Genomic DNA, 22358 nt, shown 5'->3' with positions numbered 1-22358 from the left:
CCATTACAACCTCTATAGACAACCTCTATGGAATTTTTGCATAGAACCAAGAATTCAAAGGAACTTGTGCACCACAATTTTTTCAAGTGAAAATTTAAACAAAATCTAACATCTGTAGAGAGCTACAGGTGCCAAATGCTTTCATCCTTAGTCCTCACAAGAGCCCTGTGAGGTAGGAACTATTATCACAGACACACCTACATTACGAATGAGTAAAAATTTTAGCGAATTTAAGGTGACTGACAGTAAGCACAATCCCCACTTGGGTCGACAGAACGCCAGTGACTGCTGAGAACTCCAGCTCCGTAGCTAAGTGACCGCCTCGCCCCACCCAGGCATGCGCAGAAAAACACGGAAGCAATTTCCGTAGAAATTGTAGGAGGCTGGCACTCAGTGGGGTGTGGCAAGAGCTATGAAATCCCAGCATTCCCCTCGTGCCGACGCCAAGATGGCGGCCCCCGTGTTGCGGTGCTTTTCCCGGGGCCGGTGGTTTGGGAGCCCACGCCCATCAGGATTCTTGCTCCTGGGACCGCGTGAGGCCCATTCGGGCGCTCAGGGGTTGCTGGCGATGCAGAAGGCTCGGGGTCTTTTCAAGGAGTTCTTCCCCGAGAGGGGTACGAAGATAGAGCTCCCAGAGCTCTTCGACCGTGGCACGGGCAACTTTCCCCAGACCATCTACTGCGGTTTCGACCCCACGGCCGACTCGCTTCATGTGGGGCATCTGCTAGCGCTGCTGAGCCTGTTTCACTTCCAGCGAGCGGGCCACAATGTGATCGCACTGGTAGGAGGTGCCACCGCGCGCCTGGGAGACCCCAGCGGCCGTACCAAGGAGCGGGAAGCGCTGGAACCAGAGCGTGTGCGAAGTAATGCGCGCGCCCTACGCCAAGGGCTCGAGGCCATGGTAGCTAATCACCAGCAGCTCTTCGCTAATGGGCGGACCTGGGGAAGCTTCACGGTACTGGACAATGCGGCCTGGTACCAGAAGCAGCACCTGGTGGACTTCCTAACGGCTGTGGGTGGGCATTTCCGCATGGGCACGCTCCTGAGCCGTCAGAGCGTCCAAACCCGCCTCAAGAGTTCCGAGGGCATGAGCTTGGCAGAGTTTTTATACCAGGTGCTCCAGGCTTATGACTTCTATTATTTGTTCAAGCATTATGGATGCCGGGTCCAGCTGGGTGGATCTGATCAGCTGGGCAATATCGTGTCCGGATACGAGTTTATCCACAAGTAAGCTCCTTTAGACCCAGGAAAAATCTTGTGACCAAATAATTTACACGTGAATAGCCTGTGATCAACTATTACGATTGGGGAATGACGCCCTTTTTGAATCCTTGTGGGTTTTACTCCGCTAAGTCTGTAATGGTGTTAATGTGACTAGCTCACGAAAATTGAAAGGCTGAATTAATGGTACGAGGCATGCAACGTATTCTTAGAGCTTTGCAGGAAATAGACCACTACTCAGGATACAGCTTGTGTATTTTGCTTCCCGTTAGTAACTCTGCTTTTCGTTGTTTATGCTTGAATGCGACTGTGTCTCCTAGAGTAGTTTCTGATTTAGCTCTGCAGGTCCCATGAAGCTAGTGTTAGTTTTTGGTTGGCATCTCAAATTTTTTTCCAACTCCAAATATTTGGCAAATAAGGTAGATTTTAATCGCATTTTCTTGAGGGAGTTCAACTACAGGGCTAACCCATGTGATACTCATTTTTAAAAACCCTTAAAACATTCTTAGTGTCTCTACCTGATTTCCCCTTACCCAGTTTTCCTTCCTGTTCTCCCTCGGACTTTATAGTTTTCTAGGACCTAGTGATGCAGAAACGACCTCAGAGTCACTGGTTCCATTGCAGTTTAGAATGACAAATGCCAAAACGTATTGAGTGCTGTGAAAACAATTAAGAGGAACAAAAATTCAGATTTAGAAAGTAAAGGAAGTTTTCTTAGAGCAAGAGACCAGAATGAAATCTGAAGAAGGATTTGCAGAACTTACCATCACTTGTGCTTGAAGAACATAATGAAGTTTTTCTTTATGCTTAGGTTGACTGGAGAAGATGTATTTGGAATCACTGTTCCTCTAATTACAAGTACAACTGGAGCAAAATTGGGAAAGTCGGCTGGTAATGCTGTTTGGCTAAACCGGGAGAAGACCTCTCCATTTGAATTGTATCAGTTCTTTGTCAGGCAGCAGGATGATTTGGTAGAAAGGTGAGTTCTTAATAGTATCCTGAGAAAAATTAACTTTATAAACTCATAATTTTAGCCATTGAATCTCTATGTACCCTTTATAGTTTCTGTGTTTTTGTTTTCATTTAGATTTTCGTTTAAGACACAGAACATTGCGATTTTAACTCTTCTGAACAATTTTTTGTTGGTTAGATCAGAAAACCACTATGATTGATGAAAACTTAGAGCCAAGTTTTGTGATCTACATCTAACAAGTACTTAAGACATTATCACTTGTGTATTCTAGTTTTTTCACTCCTTTTATCATCAACTTGACTAAACCTGATTTTACCTTTGTCTCTAAAGTTTCTTTATAACATCTTTTGAAAATCCTTTTTAAAAATGATTTTCTCATTAATTCACATCTTAAACTCTTCAAAGAATATAAATTAATGAGAAAAATACACCTGCAACAACAACAAAAAAAGGTGAATTTAACCAAAAATAACTTTTCCAGAGTGGAAAATATGCCTTATCAAACTACAATAATTAAGGTTTTTTCCTTTAGATTTATTTCAAACATTTGATGATACACTTTAGGGTTTTGATGTATCAAGAACTGACATCTGGAAAGTTTCCTTTTCTCTTTGGCTCTAATTATAAAAATACAATTAATTTCTATGACTAAATGTGTATCCAGCAACTCTTCTAAAATCTTAATTCTAGTAATTTTTGGTTTTAAAGCACAAACTTAAATTTAAGATTTAGTAAAGTGACTAATGGAAAAGATTAGAGAATCCAGCGGACTCCAGCATCTGTGGTCACGTGATCTCTTTGGCACTGCAGAACATCGGGATAAAACAATCTTTTCAGTAAATTTCACTTAGATAATTAGATGTCTTATGTGGGGAAAATAATGAAACTTAGTCTCACACGGTTTGCAAAAATCAGTTCCAGGTAGATTATCAACCTAACTCTAACAAAAGATAAATCATGTGTTCAGAAGATAAATAGGAAAATACCTTCATAACTGGGATCGGGAAAGATTCTTAAATGAGATACAAAAAAAGATTTAACTAAATTACAATTAAGATCTGCTGTTCATTGAAGTCACCATTAAGAGTAGAAGAATATCCATTACATGTACTAAAAGTGTAAAGAGCTTATACTCAAATTCCATAAACCAATAAGAAAAAGACAACCCAATAGAAACATAAGTAGAGGCTTGAGCATGCACTTCAGAAAGATTCTGTCCAAAAGACCGAAAACATCTGAGAAGGTTGCTCAGCCTTAATAATGAGGAGAAAATGCAAGATAGAGGTACAATTAAATACTGTTATGTACCCTCCAGAATGGAGAAACAGAATTGGCAATACCAGGTATTGGTGAGAATGTTCCAAGGTGGTGGGAGAGTGAACTTATTGTGGTATCAGTCTCGGCCAATTGCTAGTGATGCTATTGACTAGAAATGCTTGAGGAACTCACCTTGGCTCTTACCATTTGTGGCAAGCCCCACAGACCTTTCCCTCACCAGAACCAGTGTTGAGGCCGGACTGGCCTTTGTGGTTCTTATGATTGCCAGATGCATCTCAGCAGCAACCATCAGGGAAATCTGAAAAACAAAATTTCTTACTCACAGGTCCTGGAGGGCCACACAGAAGGCCCTGGGTAGAGAGAGGGAGAGAGTGTGGACCTAGGCCACAGCCTTATTGTAGACAAAGGGTGGGGTGCCTAGGGCTTTATAGGTTCACCCTTTATTGGGAAATTTAAAACATAAAAGCAGGAATTAGGGAACAGGAAGGGGAGAAACAGGGTCACTCAAATGGTCAGTTATCTAGGGCTTTCTAGAAGAGGAACTTCATGAGTAAAGGTGGCCTGGTAGTGGATCTAGTTGGTTTGCTACTAACTGTATCATAACAGCTGGCAGTATGTTTATTCAAAATGAACATCTTTAAAACGGATAATTTGGCAATTAAAGTGTCAGGCACTTAGAGGCATCAGATTTTTTTTGTCCTTTTTTTTCTAATTGAAGTATAGTTGACATACTGTATTAGATTAGTTTCCAGTGTGCAACATAGTGATTTGACATTTTATTACATTATGAAATGCTCATCACAATAATTGTAGTCACTGGCTGCCTCGTTACAGAATTATTATAATATTACTGCCTGTATTGCCTGTGCTGTACTTTTAATCCCTGTGACTTTCTTATTTTATAACTGGACGTTTGTATATCTTAATCCCCTTCATCTGTTCACCCATCCCCTCCACTCTGGCAACCACCAGTTCTCTGTATTTATAAGTCTGTTTCTGTTTTATCTGTTCATTTGTTTCTTAGATTCTACATGCAAGTGAAATCATGGCATTTTTCTGAGTGACTTATTTCACTTAGCATAATACCCTCAAGGTCCACCCATGTTGTTGCAAATGACAAGATTTCTTTCTTTTTTACAGCTGAGTAATAGTAAAATTCCATTTTTCTTTAGCCATTCATCTATCAGTGGACACTTAGGTTGCTTCCGTTTCTTGGCTGTTGTAAATAATACTGCAGTGAAAATAGGTGTGCACGTATCTTTTTGAATTAGTGTTCTTGTTTTCTACAGGTAAATACCCAGAAGTGAAACTGCTGGATGGCATCAAATTTCTATTTTTAATTTTTTGAAGACCTCCCTACTCTTTTTTGTAGTTGGCTATACCAGTTTATATTCACCCCCAACAATGCATGTCGGTTCCCTTTCTCCACATTCTTGCCAAAACTTACTTCCTGTCTTTTTGATATTAGCCATTCTGACAGGTGTGAGGTGGTATCTTACTGTGGTTTTGATTTGCATTTCCCTGATGATTCGTGATGTTGAGCATCTTTTCATGTGTTTGTTGGCTATCTCTCTCCTTTGGAAAAATGTCTGGGTTTTGTGTTTTGTTTTTTTTTTAATTTTTTTAATCAGATTGTTTTTTAATCAGATTGTTTTCTGGTGTTGAGTTGTATAAGTTGTTTATCTATTTTGGGTATTATCCCCTTATCGGATATACCATTTGCAAATATCTGCTCCCAGTCAGCAAGTTGCTTTTTCGTTTTTGTTGATAGTTTGCTTCATTGCACAAGCTTTTTATTTTGGTGTATTCTTAGTAGTTTACTTTTGCTATTGTTGCTCTTGCCTGGGGAGAAAAATCCAAAAAATATTGCTAAGGTGGATGTCCCAAGAGTTCCTGCCTGTTTCCTTTTAGGACTTTCATGGTTTCAGGTCTTACATTTTGGTCTTTAATCCATTTTGAGTTTATTTTTGTGTGTGCTGTGAGCAAGTGGTCAAGTTTCATTCTTTTGCATGTAGCTCTCCAGTTTTCCCAGCACCATTTATTCAAGAGACTGTCTTTTCCCCATTGCATATTCTTGCTCCTTTGTCATAGAATAATTGAACATATAGGCATAGGTTTATTTCTGGGCTCCCTATTCTGTTGGTCTGTGTATATATTTTTGGGCCAGTTCCCTACTGTTTTGATTATTATTGCTTTGTAGTATATCTCGAAATCTGAGTGTGATCCCTCCAGCTTTGTTATTTCTCAAGATTGCTTTGGTTATTTGAGCTCTTCCGTGGTTCCATACAGGTTTTAGGATTGTTTGTTCTTAATTCTGTGAAAAATGCTGTTGGTATGTTGATAGGGATTGCTTTAAATCTGTACTTCGCCCAAAAATAAATAAATAAAACCTGTATTTTGCTTTGGATAGTATGGACATTTTAACAATATTATTCCAACCTATGAGCATGGTACATTTTTCCATTTATTTGTGTTCTCTTCACGTTCTTTCATCAGTGTTTTATAGTTTTCAGAGTGCAGGTCTCTTACTCCTTCATTAAATTTATTCCTCAGTATTTTACTCTTTGATGCAGTTGTAAATGGGATTGTTTTCTTAACTTCCTGGTCTGCTACTTTGTTGTTACTGTGTAAAAATGGAACAGTTTTCTGTGTGTTAATTTGGATTCTGCAACTCTACTGAATTTATTTATTACTTCCAGTAGTTTTTTGGTGGAGTCTTTAGGGTTTTCTCTATATAGTATCAAGTCATTTGCAAATAGTGACAGTTTTATTTCTTCCTTACCAGTTTGGGTGCCTTTTATTTCTGTTGGCTGTGGTAGGACTTCCAGTACTTTGCTGAAATAAAGTGGCAGGTGGACATCACTGCCTTGTTCCTGATCTTAGTGAAAAGGCTTTGAGATTTTCACCAATGAGTATGATGTTAGTTGTGGGTTTTTCATATTTGGATTTTGGGGTATGTTCTCTGTAATCCCACTCAGTTGAGAGTTTTTACCATAAATGGATGTTGATTTTGTCAAATGCTTTTTCTACATCTAATGAGATAATCATACAGTTTTTTATCTTTTGTTAATGTTGTGTATCATGTTGATTGATTTGCATAAATTGAACCATCCTATATTCTTATAATAAATCCCACTGGACCATGGGGAATGACCCTTTTAAGGTATTGTTGAATTCAGTCTGATAATATATGTGAGGATTTTTTGTCTTTGTTCATCAAGGATATATAGCCTGCAGTACTCTTTTATTGAAGTGTCTTTGTCTGATTTTAGTGTCAGGGTAATGCTGGCCTTATACTATGTATTTGGAAGCATTCATCTCTTCAGTTTTTTAATAGTTTGAGAAGAGTAGGTATTAGCTCTTTTAATGTTTGGTAGAATTCACATTTGAAATCATCTGGGTCCGGGACTTTTGTTTCTTGGGAAGTGATTACTGATTCAGTTTCATTTCAAGTAACTGATCTGTTCAGATTTTCTATTTATTCCTGATTGTCTTGGACGATTTTATGTTTCTAAGAATTTTTCATTCCTTCTAAGTTGTTCAATATGTTAGACATATAATAATTTTCCATAGTAGTCCTTTTTTTTTTTTTTTAACCATTGACTCTATTTTCTGTGTTGTACCTTTCATCCCATGATTATTCATTCCTTAACTGGAATCCTGTATCTTCTATTCCTCTTCATCCATTTTTCCCATCCCCTAGCCCCCCACTCTGGCAACCATTAGTTTGTCCTCTTTATTTGTGGCTGTTTTGGGGGTTTTTTAAATTGTTTTGTTTTTTAGATTCCACATATAAGTGAAATCATGTGGAATTTATCTTTCTCTGCCTGAATTATTTCACTTAATGTACCCTCTAGATCCACTGGAGTTGTCACAAATGGCAAGATATCATTCTTTTTTTATTGCTGAGTAATTTTCCACTATATATATACCATTTCTTTATCCATTCATCTATTAATGGACCCTTGGGTTGCTTCCGTATCTTAGCTATTGTAAATAATACTGCAGGGTGCCTGGGTGGCTCAGTGGGATAAAGCCTCTGCCTTCAGCTCAGGTAGTGATTCCACAGTCCTGGGATTGAGCCCCGCATCGGGGTCTCTGCTCAGTGAAGAACCTGCTTCCCCCTCTCTCTCTGCCTGCCTCTCTGCCTACTTGTGATCTCTGTCTGTCAAATAAATGAATAAAATCTTTAAAAAAAAATACTGCAATGAGCATAGGGATGCATATCTTTTTTAATTAGTGTTTTCATTACTTTTAGCAAATACCCATCAGTGGATCCTTGTGGTATATTTTTAATTATTGAAGAACCTCCATATTGTTTTCTACAGTGGCTGCATCAATTTACATTCCCATCAACAGTGCACAAGGGTTTCTTTTTCTGAATATCCTCACCAATACGTTATTTCTTATCTTTTTGATACAAATCATTGTTACAGATATTAAGCGATACTTCATTATCATCTTGATTTCCATTTCTCTGAAGATTAGTGATGTTGAGCATCTTGGTATGTGTTGACTGTATATATGTTTTCCTTGGAAAAATGTCTATTCAGGTCCCCTGCCCATTTTTAATTGGATTCATAGTGTTATGGGTGTTGACTTCTGTGACTTCTTTATATATCTTGGATATTAATCCTTTGTTGGATATGCAAATAAATCATTTGCAAAAAACCCCACTCAGTAGGTCTCCTTTTTTTTTGTTGATGGTTTCCTTCGCTGTGTGAAAGCTTTATTTTGGTGTAGTCCCAATAGTTTATTTTTATTTTATGGTTTCAGTTCTCAATATTTAGATCTTTAATCCATTTTGAATTTTTTTTTAATGTATAGTCTAAGAAAGTGGTCCAGTTTACGCTTTTGCATGTACGTGTCCAGTTTTCCCAGCACCATTTGTTAAAGGGATTGTATTGTATTTTCTTGTCACAGATTTGTCCTTTGTCACAGATTAACTGACCATAGCAGTATAGGTTTATATCGGTTTTCTCTAGTCTGTTCCACTGATCTATGGGTCTGTTTTTGTACCGGTACCATTCTGTTTGATTACTGTGGCTTTGTAGTATATCTTGAAATTTGGAAATGTGTTATTTCCAGCTTTGTTACTCTTTCTCATGACTATCTTGGCTATTCTGGGTCTTTTGTGGTTCATACAAATTTTAGGATTATTTGTTCTAGTTCTATAAAAAATGCTCTTGGTATTTTGATAGGGATTGCATTTAATCTGTAGTTTGCTTTGAGCAGTACAGACATTTTAACATTATTAATTCTTCTAATCCATGAACGTGGAATGTCTCTCTAATTGTGTCATCTTCAGTTTCTTTCATCAGTGTTTTATAGTTTGCACATTACAGATCTTCTACCTCTTTGGTTAAGCATGGTAATCTTTTTTTAAAAAGATTTTATTTATTTATTTTTATATAATCTCTACACCTGATGTGGGGCTCAAGCCAACAAACCTGAGATCAAGAGTCACATGCTCTATCAGCTGAACCAGCCAGGTGCCCCTAAGCATGGTAGTATTTTATAGTCCTTTTTATTTCTGTGGCGTCAGTCGTACCTTCTCTAATTTCTGATTTTATGTGTTTGAGTCCTCTTTTTCCTGATGAATCTGGTGAAAGGTTTATCAGTTTTATCTTTTCAAAGAACTAACTCATAGTTTCATTTCTTTTTTTTTTTTTAAGTGTCTGTTTTTATTTGCTCTGATCTTTATTACGTCTTTGCTTCTGCCAGCTTTGGGCTTTGTTCTTTTTTCTAATTCCTTTAGTTGTAAGTTTAGATTACTTATTTCAGATTTTTCTTGTTTCTTGAGGCAGCCCTTCATTGCTATAAATTTCCCTCTTAGAACTCCTTTTTCTATGTCCCAAAGATTTTGGAATATCATGTTTCCACTTTCATTTGTTTCTAGGCAGTTTTTAGTTTATTCTCTGATTTCTTTGTTGACCCACTAGTTGTTTAGTAGCATGTTGTTACATCTCCACATGTCCGTGTTTTTTCCAGATTTTTTTCTTGTAATTGATTTCTAGTTTCATACCAGAAAGGGACTTGGTATAATTTCAGTTTTCATAAATTGAGACTTGTTTTGTGACTTAACATGCAGTCTATTGTGGAAAATGTTCAGTGTGCATTTGAATGTGTATTCTGTGTTTGGGAGTGGACTATTCAGTATATATCTGTTAAGTCCATTTGGTCCAATATGTTGTTCAGAGCCACAGTTTCCTTGAGTTTTCTGCCCAGATGACCTATCTGTTGCTGTAAGTGGGATGTTAAAGTCCCCTTCTATTGTGTTATTGTTGACTTTTCTCTATATTTTTTAAAGATTTTATTTATTTGAGAGAGAGATAGAGGGCACACATGTGCACACTAGTGGGGGGTGGCCAGAGGGAGAGGGAGAAACAGACTCCATGCTAAGCAGGGACCTGAGCTTCCCCTCCCGCCCCCCCCCCACCCCAGGACTTGATCTTGGAACTCCAGGATCATAACCTGAGCTAAAGGCAGATGCTTAACTGACCGAGCCACCCAGGTACCCCTTGATTTCTCCCTTTATGTCTGTTAATATTTGTGATATGTAATTAGGTGTTTCCATGTTTGGTGCATTGGTATTTGTGATTTTTATATCTTCATTGGATTGATCCTTGTATCATTATGTTAATGCTCTTTGTTTCTTGTTATGGTCTTTTAAAGTCTATTTTGTCTGATGTAAGTATTGCTACCTCAGCTTTTTTCGTTTGTTTCCATTTTCATAGAATACCTTTTTCCATCTGTTCACTTTTAGTTTGTGTCTTTAAGTTGAAGGAGACTCTTGTAGGCAGCATGTAGATGGGTCTTGGATTTTTTTATCCATTCAGTCAGCCTGTGTTTTTTTATTTGAGCATTTAGTCCATTTACATTTAAAGATTTATTTATTTGTTTTAGAGAAATAGCAAGCATATGGAGAGGGAAGGGCAGAAGGCCAAAGAGAAAACTCAAGCTAACTCCCCACTGAACATGGAGCCTGACACGGGTTTTGATCCCAGGACCCTGAGATCATAACCTGAGCTGAAATCAAGAGCCAGCAACTTAACTGAGCCACCCAGGCTCCCCTAGTCCATTTACATTTAAAGTAATGATTAATAGGTACTTTTTGTTATTTTGGTAATTGTTTGATTGTTTTTCTAGTTCTTCTCTGTACCTTTCTTCCTTTCTTGCTCTCTTCCCTTGTGATTTGATAACTTTCTTTAGTGTAACGCTTGGATTCTTTTTATTTTTTTGTGTATCTATTACACATTTTTGGTTTGTGGTTACCATGAGGTTCATACATAGCATCCTATGCATATAGCATCTATTTTAAGTTAATGGTCACTTAAGTTTCAACACATTGAAAAAGCATGTTTGCTACGTTTTTATTCCCCACTCTGTGTTTTATGTATTTGATGTCATGTTTTACATTCTTCTGTCTTTTGTATTGCTTAACTAATTATTGTAGATACAAGTGATTTTCCTGTTGTTGTCTTTTAACCTTCATACTGGCTTTGTGATTGATCTGGTACATTTACTATTTATTTGCTTTCACCATTGAAATTCTTTCATAATTTTCTAAGTCCTGGTTACAGCCTCTTCTTTCTCACTTAAAAAAGTCCCTTGAACGTTTCTCGTAAAGCCCGTTTAGTGGTGATGGACACCTTTAACTTTTGTTTGTCTGGGGACCTCTTTATCTCTCCTTTAATTCTGAATGATGGCCTTGCTGGGGAGAGTATTGGTTGTAGTTTTTTCCTGTCACCATTCTGAATACACGGTACTGCTACCTCTGGCCTCCTGAAAAATCAGCTGATAGCCTCATCGGAGTTTGGTTTGTGGGATGTTTGACATCACTGTTTGCTTTTCTCTCCCCACTTTTAAGATTCTCTCTTTAATTTTTGCCATTTTAATTATCATGTGTCTTGGGTTCTTATTTGGGGCTCTCTGTGCTTCCTGGGCCCAGATGTCTTTTCCTTCCACAGGTTAGGGAAGTTTTCAGCTATTATTTCTTCAATTAAGTTTTCTGCTCCTATTCTCTGTTTTCCTTCTGGGACCCATGTAATGTGAATGCCAGCATGGTGCTTGTCCCAGAGATATGTGTCCTTAATTAATTCTGTAATACTAGGAATTGTCGCTTAATTGGGGAAACCTTAGTATTAAGGATTTGAAGGTAAATGGTGAGGTTCCATTCATTAGTGGCTGACTTATGTACTGACCAAACGGGGCCATTGAAAGGGGAGGCTGTGGGCTTAAAGACTCCATCTCAGCATCTTTAGTAACAAGGTATAGGCCTTTAGTGCCCTATTTAAATTGGTATTGGGGGGTGTTTACCATTTTGCCCACAGGAGGGAGAGGCACTGGCATCCACTTGGTAAATCCCCCCAAGAAGACTAAGAACTTGGGCTGGGTCTGTGTGGCACTGTGCCAGTGCATCCATGCCCATAATAAGGAAAGAAAGGGCCAAGGAAGCCACCACCAGAAGAAGCTGTTTGAAGTAAATGGTCCTGTAGTTAGTTACATCCAGATGGATTTGTACACCTTTGATTGTTTTACTAGGAATGCCCTGTAGGTAGAAGGACTTCCCTTTGAAGAATTTAGAGGGTTTGTCTGGAATAACAGTGACTTTGAGCCCTGATATCTAATAGGGACAAAAAGGACCATGCATTTTTATTGTCCCAGTGGACTATCAGAGTGGTATAGGGGCAGCTGCCTATGGGAGGTGGGTTGAGTCCTGGGGATCTACCCAGTTCCTAGGGTAGAGGCTTAGGTGACTGCCAACCCTGAGGTTAGAGAAGAGGGCAGAGGTAGTTGCAGGGACTGGGTTGGAGTCAGGGGATAGATGGCAATCATATGGCAAGAGGATGGATGGCAGAAGGGGGCTGTGGCTGGGAGAATGCTAGTATTAATTAGGGCCTAGAGTTTAGAGACTGGCTGTCCAGATATTAAGTGACCAGGAACACTGAAATTTTATAACTCCCAGGAGAGTTTAACCTGTGTATTTTCAGAAAAGGACAAAATTAAGTTGGGAGTTTACTAAGGAGGGGGATTCCTTTTGGTTGAGGGAAATTTGCTCAAGGGGAAACCCCTCTGGGGCAGTGGGTGTGTAATGGCATAGGTTTGAAGTATCTGGGTGCCTGGATAGTAATCTCCACTACATCTAGCAACCCGTCAGGGCCCCCCAGTGCCTTTTAAATGGCTTTAGCAGTCCCATTAAAATGTAGTAGGGCTGCCCTGTAATTAGGTGGAGCACCTCATGAAAAGAATTCTCTGGACTCCGGGTCACTTGGGGCCTCTTCAGTTTTAGAAATGAAGAGGGGGCCATCTGGGTCACTATGGTCATGTCTCTAGGGGCTCGCCACAAGTGGTAAGGGCCCAGGCGAGTGCCCCCAGTCATTTCTGTCAGCATCACTATCGATAGGCTGCGTCTGGAACAGTGGGCACATGGTATTGTCAGCAGGACTGCATGGTAGTACTTGTAGTTAACTGTGGGGTCTGTCTTACCTTCCCATCTTACAATAACTGGCTGACCAGGTAGGTCACAGCACCACTCGCTGGATGCTATCCCACCAGTCCCGGTTTTGCATATCACCTCTGCTGTGTCTTGCCTGTCGTCTCTCTCCTAAAGTGTCACTGCTGCCATAGTAATTCAGTGTCTCCAGAGCTGTGTGATCAAAGGCATGTGGACTAAGGAGATGATCAGACCACTTTTTTTCTTAATTAATTTATTTATTTGACAGAGAGATACAGCGAGAGAGGGAATTCAGGTAGGGGGAGTGGGAGAAGCAGAAGCAGGCTTCCCACCAAAGAGGAAGCCCAATTTGGGACTTGATCCCACGACTCTAGGATCATGACCTGAGCCGAAGGCAGACGCTTAACGACCAAGCCACCCAGGTGCCCCTAGACCATTAATAATAAAGGCCTTTAGTGACTAATAGAAATGAGGGTCCTTCAGGCCTTGTGCTGAGGAGGGCTAATTACTGAGGAAGGGATATTCTGGTGGGTGAGGAGGAGGAAGAACTCCCCTAGTAACCATTGAGTGGTGGGTCATAGTGGGACTGTGTGTCTCCTACCCACATTTCCCTGACTGGACTCCGTTTTGTGGCTGAATTGGCCTTCATGGTTCTTACAGGATTGTAAGGATTGTTAAGGATTGCACCTCAGCCAACAACCAACAGGAAACTTGGAAAAACATCTTAACTCCCTACAAGTTCTGGAGGGTGTGGGGCACTTGGAGGTCTCGGTTAGGGAGAGGCAGAAAGCGTGGTCCTGGGGCTCTGCCTGGGCCTTTGTCAGGCCCTTCTTCTTTGGCAGATTTAAAACACAAGAGTGGAAATTAGGTAGTGGGAAGGGAGAAATGGGTTCACCCAAGTGTTAGTTATCTGAGTTACCCAGAGCTTTCTTTTCTTTTCTTTTTTTTTTTTTTTTAAGATTTTTTTATTTATTTGACAGAGAACAAGCAGGCAGAGAGAGAGGGGGAAGCCGGCTTGATCCCAGGACCCTGGGATCATGACCTGAGCCGAAGGCAGAGGCTTTAACCCACTGAACCACCCAGGCGCCCCTATCCAGAGCTTTCTAAAAGGGGAACTTGCTGTGTGGCCGTGGCTGGCTGCTTTGCCTGGCTCATGAGCCTTCAACTGTGGCAAGCAGGCAGCAGCTCGTTTGTGTGGGGGAGGGCTTGGAATGGAGGCCGTGGCAATCCAAAGCTTAGGGTCAGACATAGATACAGCACTTACAGAACCACTCTGGAAAAGTAGGTGTCTGTGTTACTAAACCTGAATATGCACATAAACCTGTGACCCGACAGTTCCTCTCCTGGGTTTGTCCCCAAAAGAAATGAGCACACATGTGCACCAAGAGAACTACATGGGAATATTCATAGCCGCGTTATTAGCAGCTGTCCAAGAGTGGAAGCAACGCAGATATCCACAGTAGACTGTCTACATAAATACTTTACACGAAGTAGTCACGGCACAGAACGCTGTACGTAACAGCAGTGACACAGCAACGTGAATGCGTCTCCTGCCAAACATACTGATGTGCCAGAGAGGCTGAACATGAAGATGTATTCGGTATGATCCCACTTATAAAGCCTAAAACTGGCAAAACAAAGAGATGCCATTTACCAAGGGATACCAGAGTAGTAGAAGTTTAAAGAAAAACAAAGAGATTACCTTGAAAGGGAGAAGAGCGGTTCATTTGGAAAGGCAGAAGTGTATGTAAAAACATCTGGGTTTTCTTGAGTAGAAGAAACGAGGTATTTCTGGATGGGGGGTGATTATATAGATGTTTGCTTTTTGATTCATTAAACTATGTTTGTGATTTATATACTTTCTACGTGTTTTTCACCAAGAAAAGATTCTTTTTTAAAGGCTACAGATAAAATGTCAATTTTTAAGTTACACGTATTTTTTATTTATGGGTACATATACAGAAAACAAAAGTATTAAAACATGCTTAGGAAGGGTAGGTACAAATTTAGATTAGCTTATTCCTGGGCGAGGAGGGGAATATGACAGTGTTGGCATCTAGAGCTATATTATTTCATGCCTTTTCGAAAGGAAAGATCTGAAGTGAAGATGGCAAAATAGTAACATTTTCAGTCTGGCTGGTGTGTGCATGGGTGTCTTATTTGGGGTACATTTCTGCATGTTTATTTTTCATAATGAAAAATAAATTTAGGGGCGCCTGAGTGGCTCAGTTGGTTAAGCAGCTGACTCCTGGTTTGGGCGCAGGTCATGATCTCAGGGTTGTGAGATGGAGCCCCACATCAGGCTGTTTTCAGTGGGGAGTCTGCTTGTGATTCTCTTTCTCCCTCTCCCCCTACTCATGTTCATGCATGCACTCACTCTCTCTAAAATAAATAAATCTTAAAAATATATGTAAATTTAAAAAGTAGGCAGGATGTCTTTTGAAGGGAAAGGGAGTTGGAGATAAAAATTAGGTGTGTTGTATACACCAGCACTGTATGTTTTGTCCCACAGGTACCTGAAGCTCTTCACTTTCCTGCCCCTTCCAGAGATTGACCACATCATGCAGCTGCATGTTAAAGAGCCGGAAAAGCGGGGTCCTCAGAAACGACTCGCTGCAGAAGTTACAAAGCTCGTTCATGGACAGGAAGGGCTGGATTCTGCTAAAAGGTGGCCTTTAGGAATAACTAACACTGGATAAAGCTATGCAGTTAACGGACTTGAGAAAATTTATTAGGGTTATTGTGTCATTTGCCACTATAATGACTGTCAGTGTCTGACTTAAGTGCTTTAGAATAGCCTCTGTGGGAAAGATCATCTTGAGCTAAGTATGACTTCTACAAGATAAACGTTGCTGTTTTAGAACTGGCTATTAGAACATGTCTGTGGATAAGCACTCCTGTGATGTGGTTCTCAATGTGTTCTTCAGGTGTACGCAAGCCCTTTATCACAGCAGCATCGATGCCCTGGAGGTCATGTCTGATCAAGAGTTACGAGAGTTGTTTAAAGAAGCTTCATTTTCTGAATTAGTTCTTGACCCAGGAACAAGTGTCCTAGATACATGCCGCAAAGCAAATGCCATTCCAGATGGTCCCCGAGGGTAAGATGATTTAACTTTCAGTCACTGTTCATTCAGCAGTAAATGTTACAGTTCACAGCATGTTTCCGTAGTGCCACAAGGTGTCTTATTCCTGGCAGAAGTTAGATTAGTCCAAGACTAAAGTGAAAACTGAGTACCTATTGTTGAAAATACTCTAAATGTTCTATAAACTCTGGTACCCCTATACTGTCTCTCATTAAATCTAAGCCCATTTTTCCTCCAGCACTGGAAAGCCCTCATTGAAGGGACCACTGTGATCAGCAGATGCACTGGGATTAGTCAGCTTGGGGATGGATGGTCACAATTTGAGACCAAAGTGAAGAGATTCACATGGTCCCTCTCATATTCAGTCTATATCATCTTTATTTGAGGGAGTAGAGGGATTGCCCAACCTGTTTACAACATTTGTTGAGGGCGCATGGGTGGCTCAGTGGGTTAAGCATCTGCCTTCGGCTCAGGTCATGATGCCAGGGTCCTGAGATCAAGTCCTGCATTGGGCTCCTTACTCAGTGGGGAGCGCAGTTCTCCCTTTCCCTCTGCTGCTCCCCATTTGTATGCATACTTGCTCTCACTCTGACAAATAAATAAAATTTTTAAAGAATATTAGTTGAATTTCTGAAAATGAAGTAAGCATATGATGTTACTTCTTAAAACTAGTATTATAAATTACCTACTATTCCTCTTGAGAATTCCTTTTTTTTTTTTAAGATTTTATTTATTTGTCAGAGACACAGAGAGAGAGAGAGGGAGAGAGCACATGCATGAGGGAGCGCACACAAGCTGGGCAAGGGGTAGAGGGAGAAGCAGGCTCCCTGCTGACAAGGGAGCCAGACCTGAGACTTGATCCCAGGACACTGGGATCATGACTTGAGCCGAAGGCAGACACTTAACTGACCGAGCCAGCCAGGCGCCCCAGAGAATTCCATTTTTCTTATCGAGAAGTAGGTAGAATGCTTTTTCCTCAGTTATGTGGTATTATGAGGGAATAAAAGTGTTCCACAAAAAAGTAATCCAGCATATACTTGATGCTTTTGCACTTAAAACTGAAATAGAGTGATTTAGAAGGAAAAGCACTAGTTAGCCAGAAAACCCTGGGTGTCTCTCTCCTGGAGTTTGACCATAAGTCATATGCTTGTTAGCTCCTAGTCATGATTATAAATGACATTTGTTAAAATTGCTATTTTCTTTCAGTTCTTTTAGATTTTTACCTTTCTCCTAAAAAGCCCTTGGTTATTCTGTATAGAGAAAATATCCATTGTCTTTGTTATCTCTTGCTATTCCACCTTACTGATTCCCTAATATGCTCATTATTTCATGTACATTGAATTGGGGGTGGTGCCATATACCTCCCCAGAGTGAGTCACTGGTTCTAAGGATTTTCCTTACTGTGGAAGCATTTTTTATTTTCTTCTGAACTTTTCTAGTGGTTTATTTACTGATACTGGAAACTTTACCATGACTTAGGATGACAGCATATCTGATTTAGACAGAGTTCTTAATATTGACATTTTTTTAGATTGTATAAGCTAAATAAGATTGTCATTTAAGCAAAATGAGAACATGATCTGGAAACTATAGCAAACAGACCAGAGTAACACTTCCTAAGAGAAAGAAATCTGTCCTTAAATAGAAAACTGTTGAGTTTTATGAAACCACGTGTAGTAGTGGTTTCTTTGTCATTTGGTAACATTCAGATAAGAGAAAATGAACATTTGCTTTTCACAAGGGCTTCCAAGGCTTTTCATGCTCTAGACCTTTTCTTCTCTGTTTGCTTCTTTCTAGCTACTCCCTATGTTTCCTCACCCTATTTGTGGAAGTAACTGCTACTCACCCTCCCAGTTTCCATGTCTCTTCCTTGAGGACAATTTCCAGCTCCCCCACCCACCCAGTGTGCACCCAGAGCCATCTTTCCTACCGGTGACAGCATTTAATCCCTGTGGAATAGTCTGGCTCTCTCCACTAGTTTGCAGTACTATTTATATTTAGCGTATAGTAAAGGCTCTATAAATGTTTGTTGGATGAACTGGGCACTAAGTAAATAACATAAGTAAAATCTATTTATATACATCATCAAAAAAATTGTTACTAAACTGGAATTAGATAAGCTACTGATATTCCATCTCTGAAATCAGCCCGTTTCACTTTTAAAAAATTCTCAAAATTTTAACAATTTGCTATTATTTGCATAATCTCAGAATATAATTTCCGATGATTTTCCAGTTTCATAAGTTTCCTAAAGATTTCTATAATAGGACCACATAGTTGCGACTTGTATCTCATGGGAACTCACAAAAAGCAGCATTGTCCTCTTTGTATTTCTGGAGGCTTCTTTTCTGTGATTGAGGAATCACTCTCCAGGTGATTCTGCTATTCATGTTTAAACCACTGCCAACTGAATAGTTCTGTGTAGAGCTATGAAATATCCTAGATTTTTCTCCACTAAACAAGAAACTTATGCCTTAAATCCGCTCCTTTTCGAAAAGCATTTGAGGGAGGCAGAATCTAGTAGAGTGAACTTGAAGGTAACAATTCACTGCTAAGTGGTTTCAGTTGCAGAGCCTCTGCAATATAAGTCAAATAATTCTAATTAAACATTTCTATTTTTAGGCATCGGATGATAACAGAAGGTGGAGTCAGTATAAATCACAGACAAGTAACGAATCCTGAGTGTGTTTTGGTTGTTGGACAACATATTCTTAAGAATGGACTTTCATTACTAAAAATAGGAAAAAGGAATTTCTACATTATAAAATGGCTTCAGCTATGAGGAAAAATCCTTCAGGTGGTTCAAACTTACCCATCTCCTAAGATGTACCAAAGGCTGGCTCCAGAACTTACACTTTTGCTCATGTAAGTCAAACCATAGAGAATGGAGTACTCTCTAGGCCTCAGAGTTTGAGTATTTTCTTATTTCCACAGGGTGGTTAAGACAAGGTGCTGGTGAATAATGCGGTATTTTATCTCCTGAGCTGCAGGTGTTAAGGACTACCATAGAACTATGATTGCCAGGGATAATCTCTTTTAAAAATTCTATTTCATGGAAGAACTATCCTATCCTTTTTGTTCCCTTTTTAGAGATGAGGAGGAACAGTGAAAAAGAGGGTGGCGTAAGGGGGTTTAACTCCCTATCTGACTCACGGACACCAGCAGGGCCTCTAGTGTTCACATTAGAAATGTGGAAAGTGGTATTGGAAACTTGTAAATTTCTAAATTTTTTGTTGTTGATTAATTCCAGTTCTCCTTAAGAAGACAAGTATTACATAGATTAAGCCATAGTTGGCAGTAGAAATTCTAATAGAAAGTTTACTTTCAAAGAACAAAAATCCGTACTTTTCAGGAGGTTTCTAATTGAGTTTTTTAGTCCTTTGCCTGTGTTTCAGTATAATTAAATTTACTCACAGCCTTGTTTTGCCAAATTACTGAGGCAGCAGTATTTCATAAATTTGGAAACTTAGCTTTAAGTTTCAGCATCTGTCTCCAAGCAGATTGCAACTTGAGATAAACTGAGAAGTAACTAGAGTGAAAATAGAGGCAAATATTATACCAATATCCAATCACAGGAGAATATCATAAGGAATTCAGGTAAGGGAAGTTTTCCAGACTTAGAATCCAGACCTAATTAAGCTCTCTATACATTAGGCAAGTCAATTCTTAGAACTGTTTCCACATCTCAAAAATCAGGGTAGTATCAGTGTATTTCCCTGAGGACCAAATGAAATACACAAATACAAAATGGTTCACAATCTGATTCCTTCTAGAAAATCTTAAAGGCAGCAAAGCATGTAGCGTTGAAATTCTAGCCATTTACTACCTGGATTACATGGAACAAATCACTGTCTTTATGTGTGAAACTGGAGATGTAATCTCTGAATTGTGAGAATTTAATAGGAAAAAATTTGTAAAACTTTTATACAGTATAAGCTGTATTTTCCAATTAGATTTATGTTATGTGTTAAACTATAGTTTATCTAAACCTTTCTCTGGGAGCAAAGTTAAGAAGAATTCATTTATTGACAAAACTTTAATGTCATTTCATACCAGCAATTTTATTTACATAGCAAGAACATACAGGTGTCCACTGTAAATGTCAGAGATCATCTAAACATATCAGAGCTTCACTCAGTTTGAGAGCCAACAAAGGAAGGTTTAACTTTCCACACCTTTCTTGCCTCTGCTTTTCTTGTACAAGGTGTGTAGTGCCAGCAAGTACATTACCGTAACCTATCTTTAAAGGTAACATTTCCAATTTGAAATATGTTTGATGTGGAGAATGGTGCCCTGTTAAGTTTCCCGCCCCCTTACAAATTTAAAAGGCTGAAATGGTAGTCATCTAATGTATCTGAAGTCAGTCAGTCATGGATGGCTATACTGAGGTTGAAGAATGGCAGAGTGATTTCAGAGTGTGTGCTAACAGACGTTTAGGTAGTGTGCATTCTCTCAAGATTGGTACTGCTCACAGATTCAAAGGAGTACCATATTAGAGAAGATTGAATCTGTTCATGGTCGAGGTCAGTTGCTGAGCCTGTTGTTTGCTAGTCAGTGGGTACCATAAGCTCAAGTTACCAGACATGCTTCCCCTGCCAGGACTTCTTCATAAATGTCATAACTTAGGAGAAAGGTTAACATGTTCAGTAAATTCTATATTATGGAAATATAGTATCTGTCAGAGATGGAGCTAAATGCCTTAAGGATTTTGACCTTAAAATTTGTAATGTAATTCATATCAAGAATCACCTGGGGAATTTTAATAAAATGTGAATATGTTCTAAACCTCAAACCCCAACCTCTTTGAATGCATTTTAGTAGCCTAAGCCTTCGGATGTGTGGCTGTGTCCAGGTATTTTTCTTTAGATTATTATAGAGTTCCACTCTATAATAGAGTTCCACTATATATATAGTGTTCCACTCTAAAATAGAGTATTTTCTAATGTATTTTGTTGGTGTGAAGCAAAAGTAACTTTTTTTTTTAACCAACGAATAGAGAAGATATACTTCAGTGATCACCACAGGATTTGATTTTAAGTCCCAGCTCCAAGTGAATCTTGGGACATGGTGTAAGTGATCTAATTTAAAGATGGATCTGAATTATTATATTTGAAAATCAAGTCTAGATGATTTTTAATGCAGAACAATATAATTCATCCCTCCAGGTTTAAGAAAGGATCAAAGATACTTTGATTTTTAACGCACTAGGGCAGCATGAGCCCAGAAGTGGAAGGGCTGCATAGCTACACATGCACACTGTGTCACTGGCGACGTTCCAGACCTTCTTGTGCCTTCAGCTTTCTTACTAACACATCAAAGGCTGCAGCAAAGCTCAGTAAAACTATAAATCGAAGGACAGGTGGAATACAATGACTGTGAGTAACCTGTCAACTCACATCTTTCAAAGCCAGACCAGTTAATATTGTGCATGCATTACAGTTGTAGGAAATGGTGTCTTGTGCATTCTTCTTGCAGGACTAGGGCAGCAGCTTTAAGACTACTAACAGATTACACAGGTCATCTTATCCACAGGCAAACTGCTTGCACAACTAGAACATTAACAGCTCTTTTTAAGTTCAAATGAAATGGTCACAAGAAAGACTTGATGTATTTTATAGGTACTGGGCAACTTTAGAAACAGCCATTTATTATTTGGATTAACTGTATGATTTGTTCTGCAATACAGAGTAAAATTTTCAGTTTATAGCCAGTCTCTTCACATGAGCAGATTCATACCATTGTAATACACAGGAGTTCATAAATAAAATTCTACTCAAGTAGGCAGTAACTAGCAAATTTCGAGTCAACAAAGTCCCCATATTCTATAGTTCTCTTCACCAAAGATGAGTCTCTCGGATTTCAGCAATTATTTGACTGGCTCCTTGTAATGCCTATATTAAAAAAGAAAAAACTGTAGATGCTTATTAAGTTCTTGATATAAAAAAAAATCTGAATTATGTGGGCGTAATCTCTCTACTTTATATGTGGTAGCTTTATATTAACCAGTATCTTCTCTGGAATTTGAATCTAAAAGTCTAATCAAGTACCAATGAAAAAAAGATAGGCCCTTATAGGAGGACTATCTATCTCCAAGGATAAGAATGCATTTTTAACAATGTAATGTTTTTATCTACGACCCAACTGTGAAAATTCAAAACCGCTGACAATACCTTCAGCATGTCGGCTGCTTCCTTCCTGCGCTGTGCCATGTCCTCAGATTCAGTCAGAAGATCATCCAATAAGGACGATTTGTACAGCTGTCCTACTAACTCACTCTGAAGAGTATCTTTCACATGATTAACCAAAAAATGCATTACTGCCTTTGGCACACTGCAAAACCAAACCA

The 22358-nt window shown here is 39.2% G+C and overlaps 2 protein-coding genes across 11 annotated transcripts in view; one reads left to right on the top strand and one right to left on the bottom strand.

Annotated features, from left to right (window-relative positions):
* Positions 1–353: 353 nt before the first annotated feature.
* Positions 354–22358, top strand: part of YARS2 (tyrosyl-tRNA synthetase 2) — a 36823-nt gene continuing 14818 nt past the window's right edge. For 2 of the 3 annotated variants that reach the window (XR_013967271.1, XR_013967272.1), the window contains exons 1-5: positions 354–1227; positions 2033–2200; positions 15442–15597; positions 15857–16027; positions 18635–18877. Coding sequence is in view for 1 of the 3 variants with exons in the window: in XM_080811453.1 (XP_080667579.1) it covers positions 413–1227; positions 2033–2200; positions 15442–15597; positions 15857–16027; positions 18635–18794 (1470 nt within the window). In the remaining 2 variants the exon portion in view is untranslated. Of the gene's footprint in view, positions 1228–2032; positions 2201–15441; positions 15598–15856; positions 16028–18634; positions 20802–22358 lie in introns of those variants that run through there. The other variant, XM_080811453.1, reaches the window with a different exon arrangement.
* DNM1L (dynamin 1 like) overlaps positions 20054–22358 on the bottom strand; it is a 53586-nt gene continuing 51281 nt past the window's right edge. For all 8 annotated transcript variants that reach the window (XM_080811451.1, XM_080811447.1, XM_080811449.1 and 5 more), the window contains 2 exons: positions 22183–22342; positions 20054–21903 (listed from right to left, as the gene is read on the bottom strand). In XM_080811451.1, coding sequence (XP_080667577.1) covers positions 21847–21903; positions 22183–22342 — 217 coding nt within the window. In that variant the 3' untranslated portion in view covers positions 20054–21846. The remainder of the gene's footprint in view (positions 21904–22182; positions 22343–22358) is intronic.

This window comes from Martes martes (assembly GCF_963455335.1).
Source record: "Martes martes genome assembly, chromosome: 8".
Classification (NCBI taxonomy): domain Eukaryota; kingdom Metazoa; phylum Chordata; class Mammalia; order Carnivora; family Mustelidae; genus Martes; species Martes martes.
Note: the sequence above shows the minus strand (reverse complement) of the source record. Positions and strands in the feature narration are given on the sequence as shown.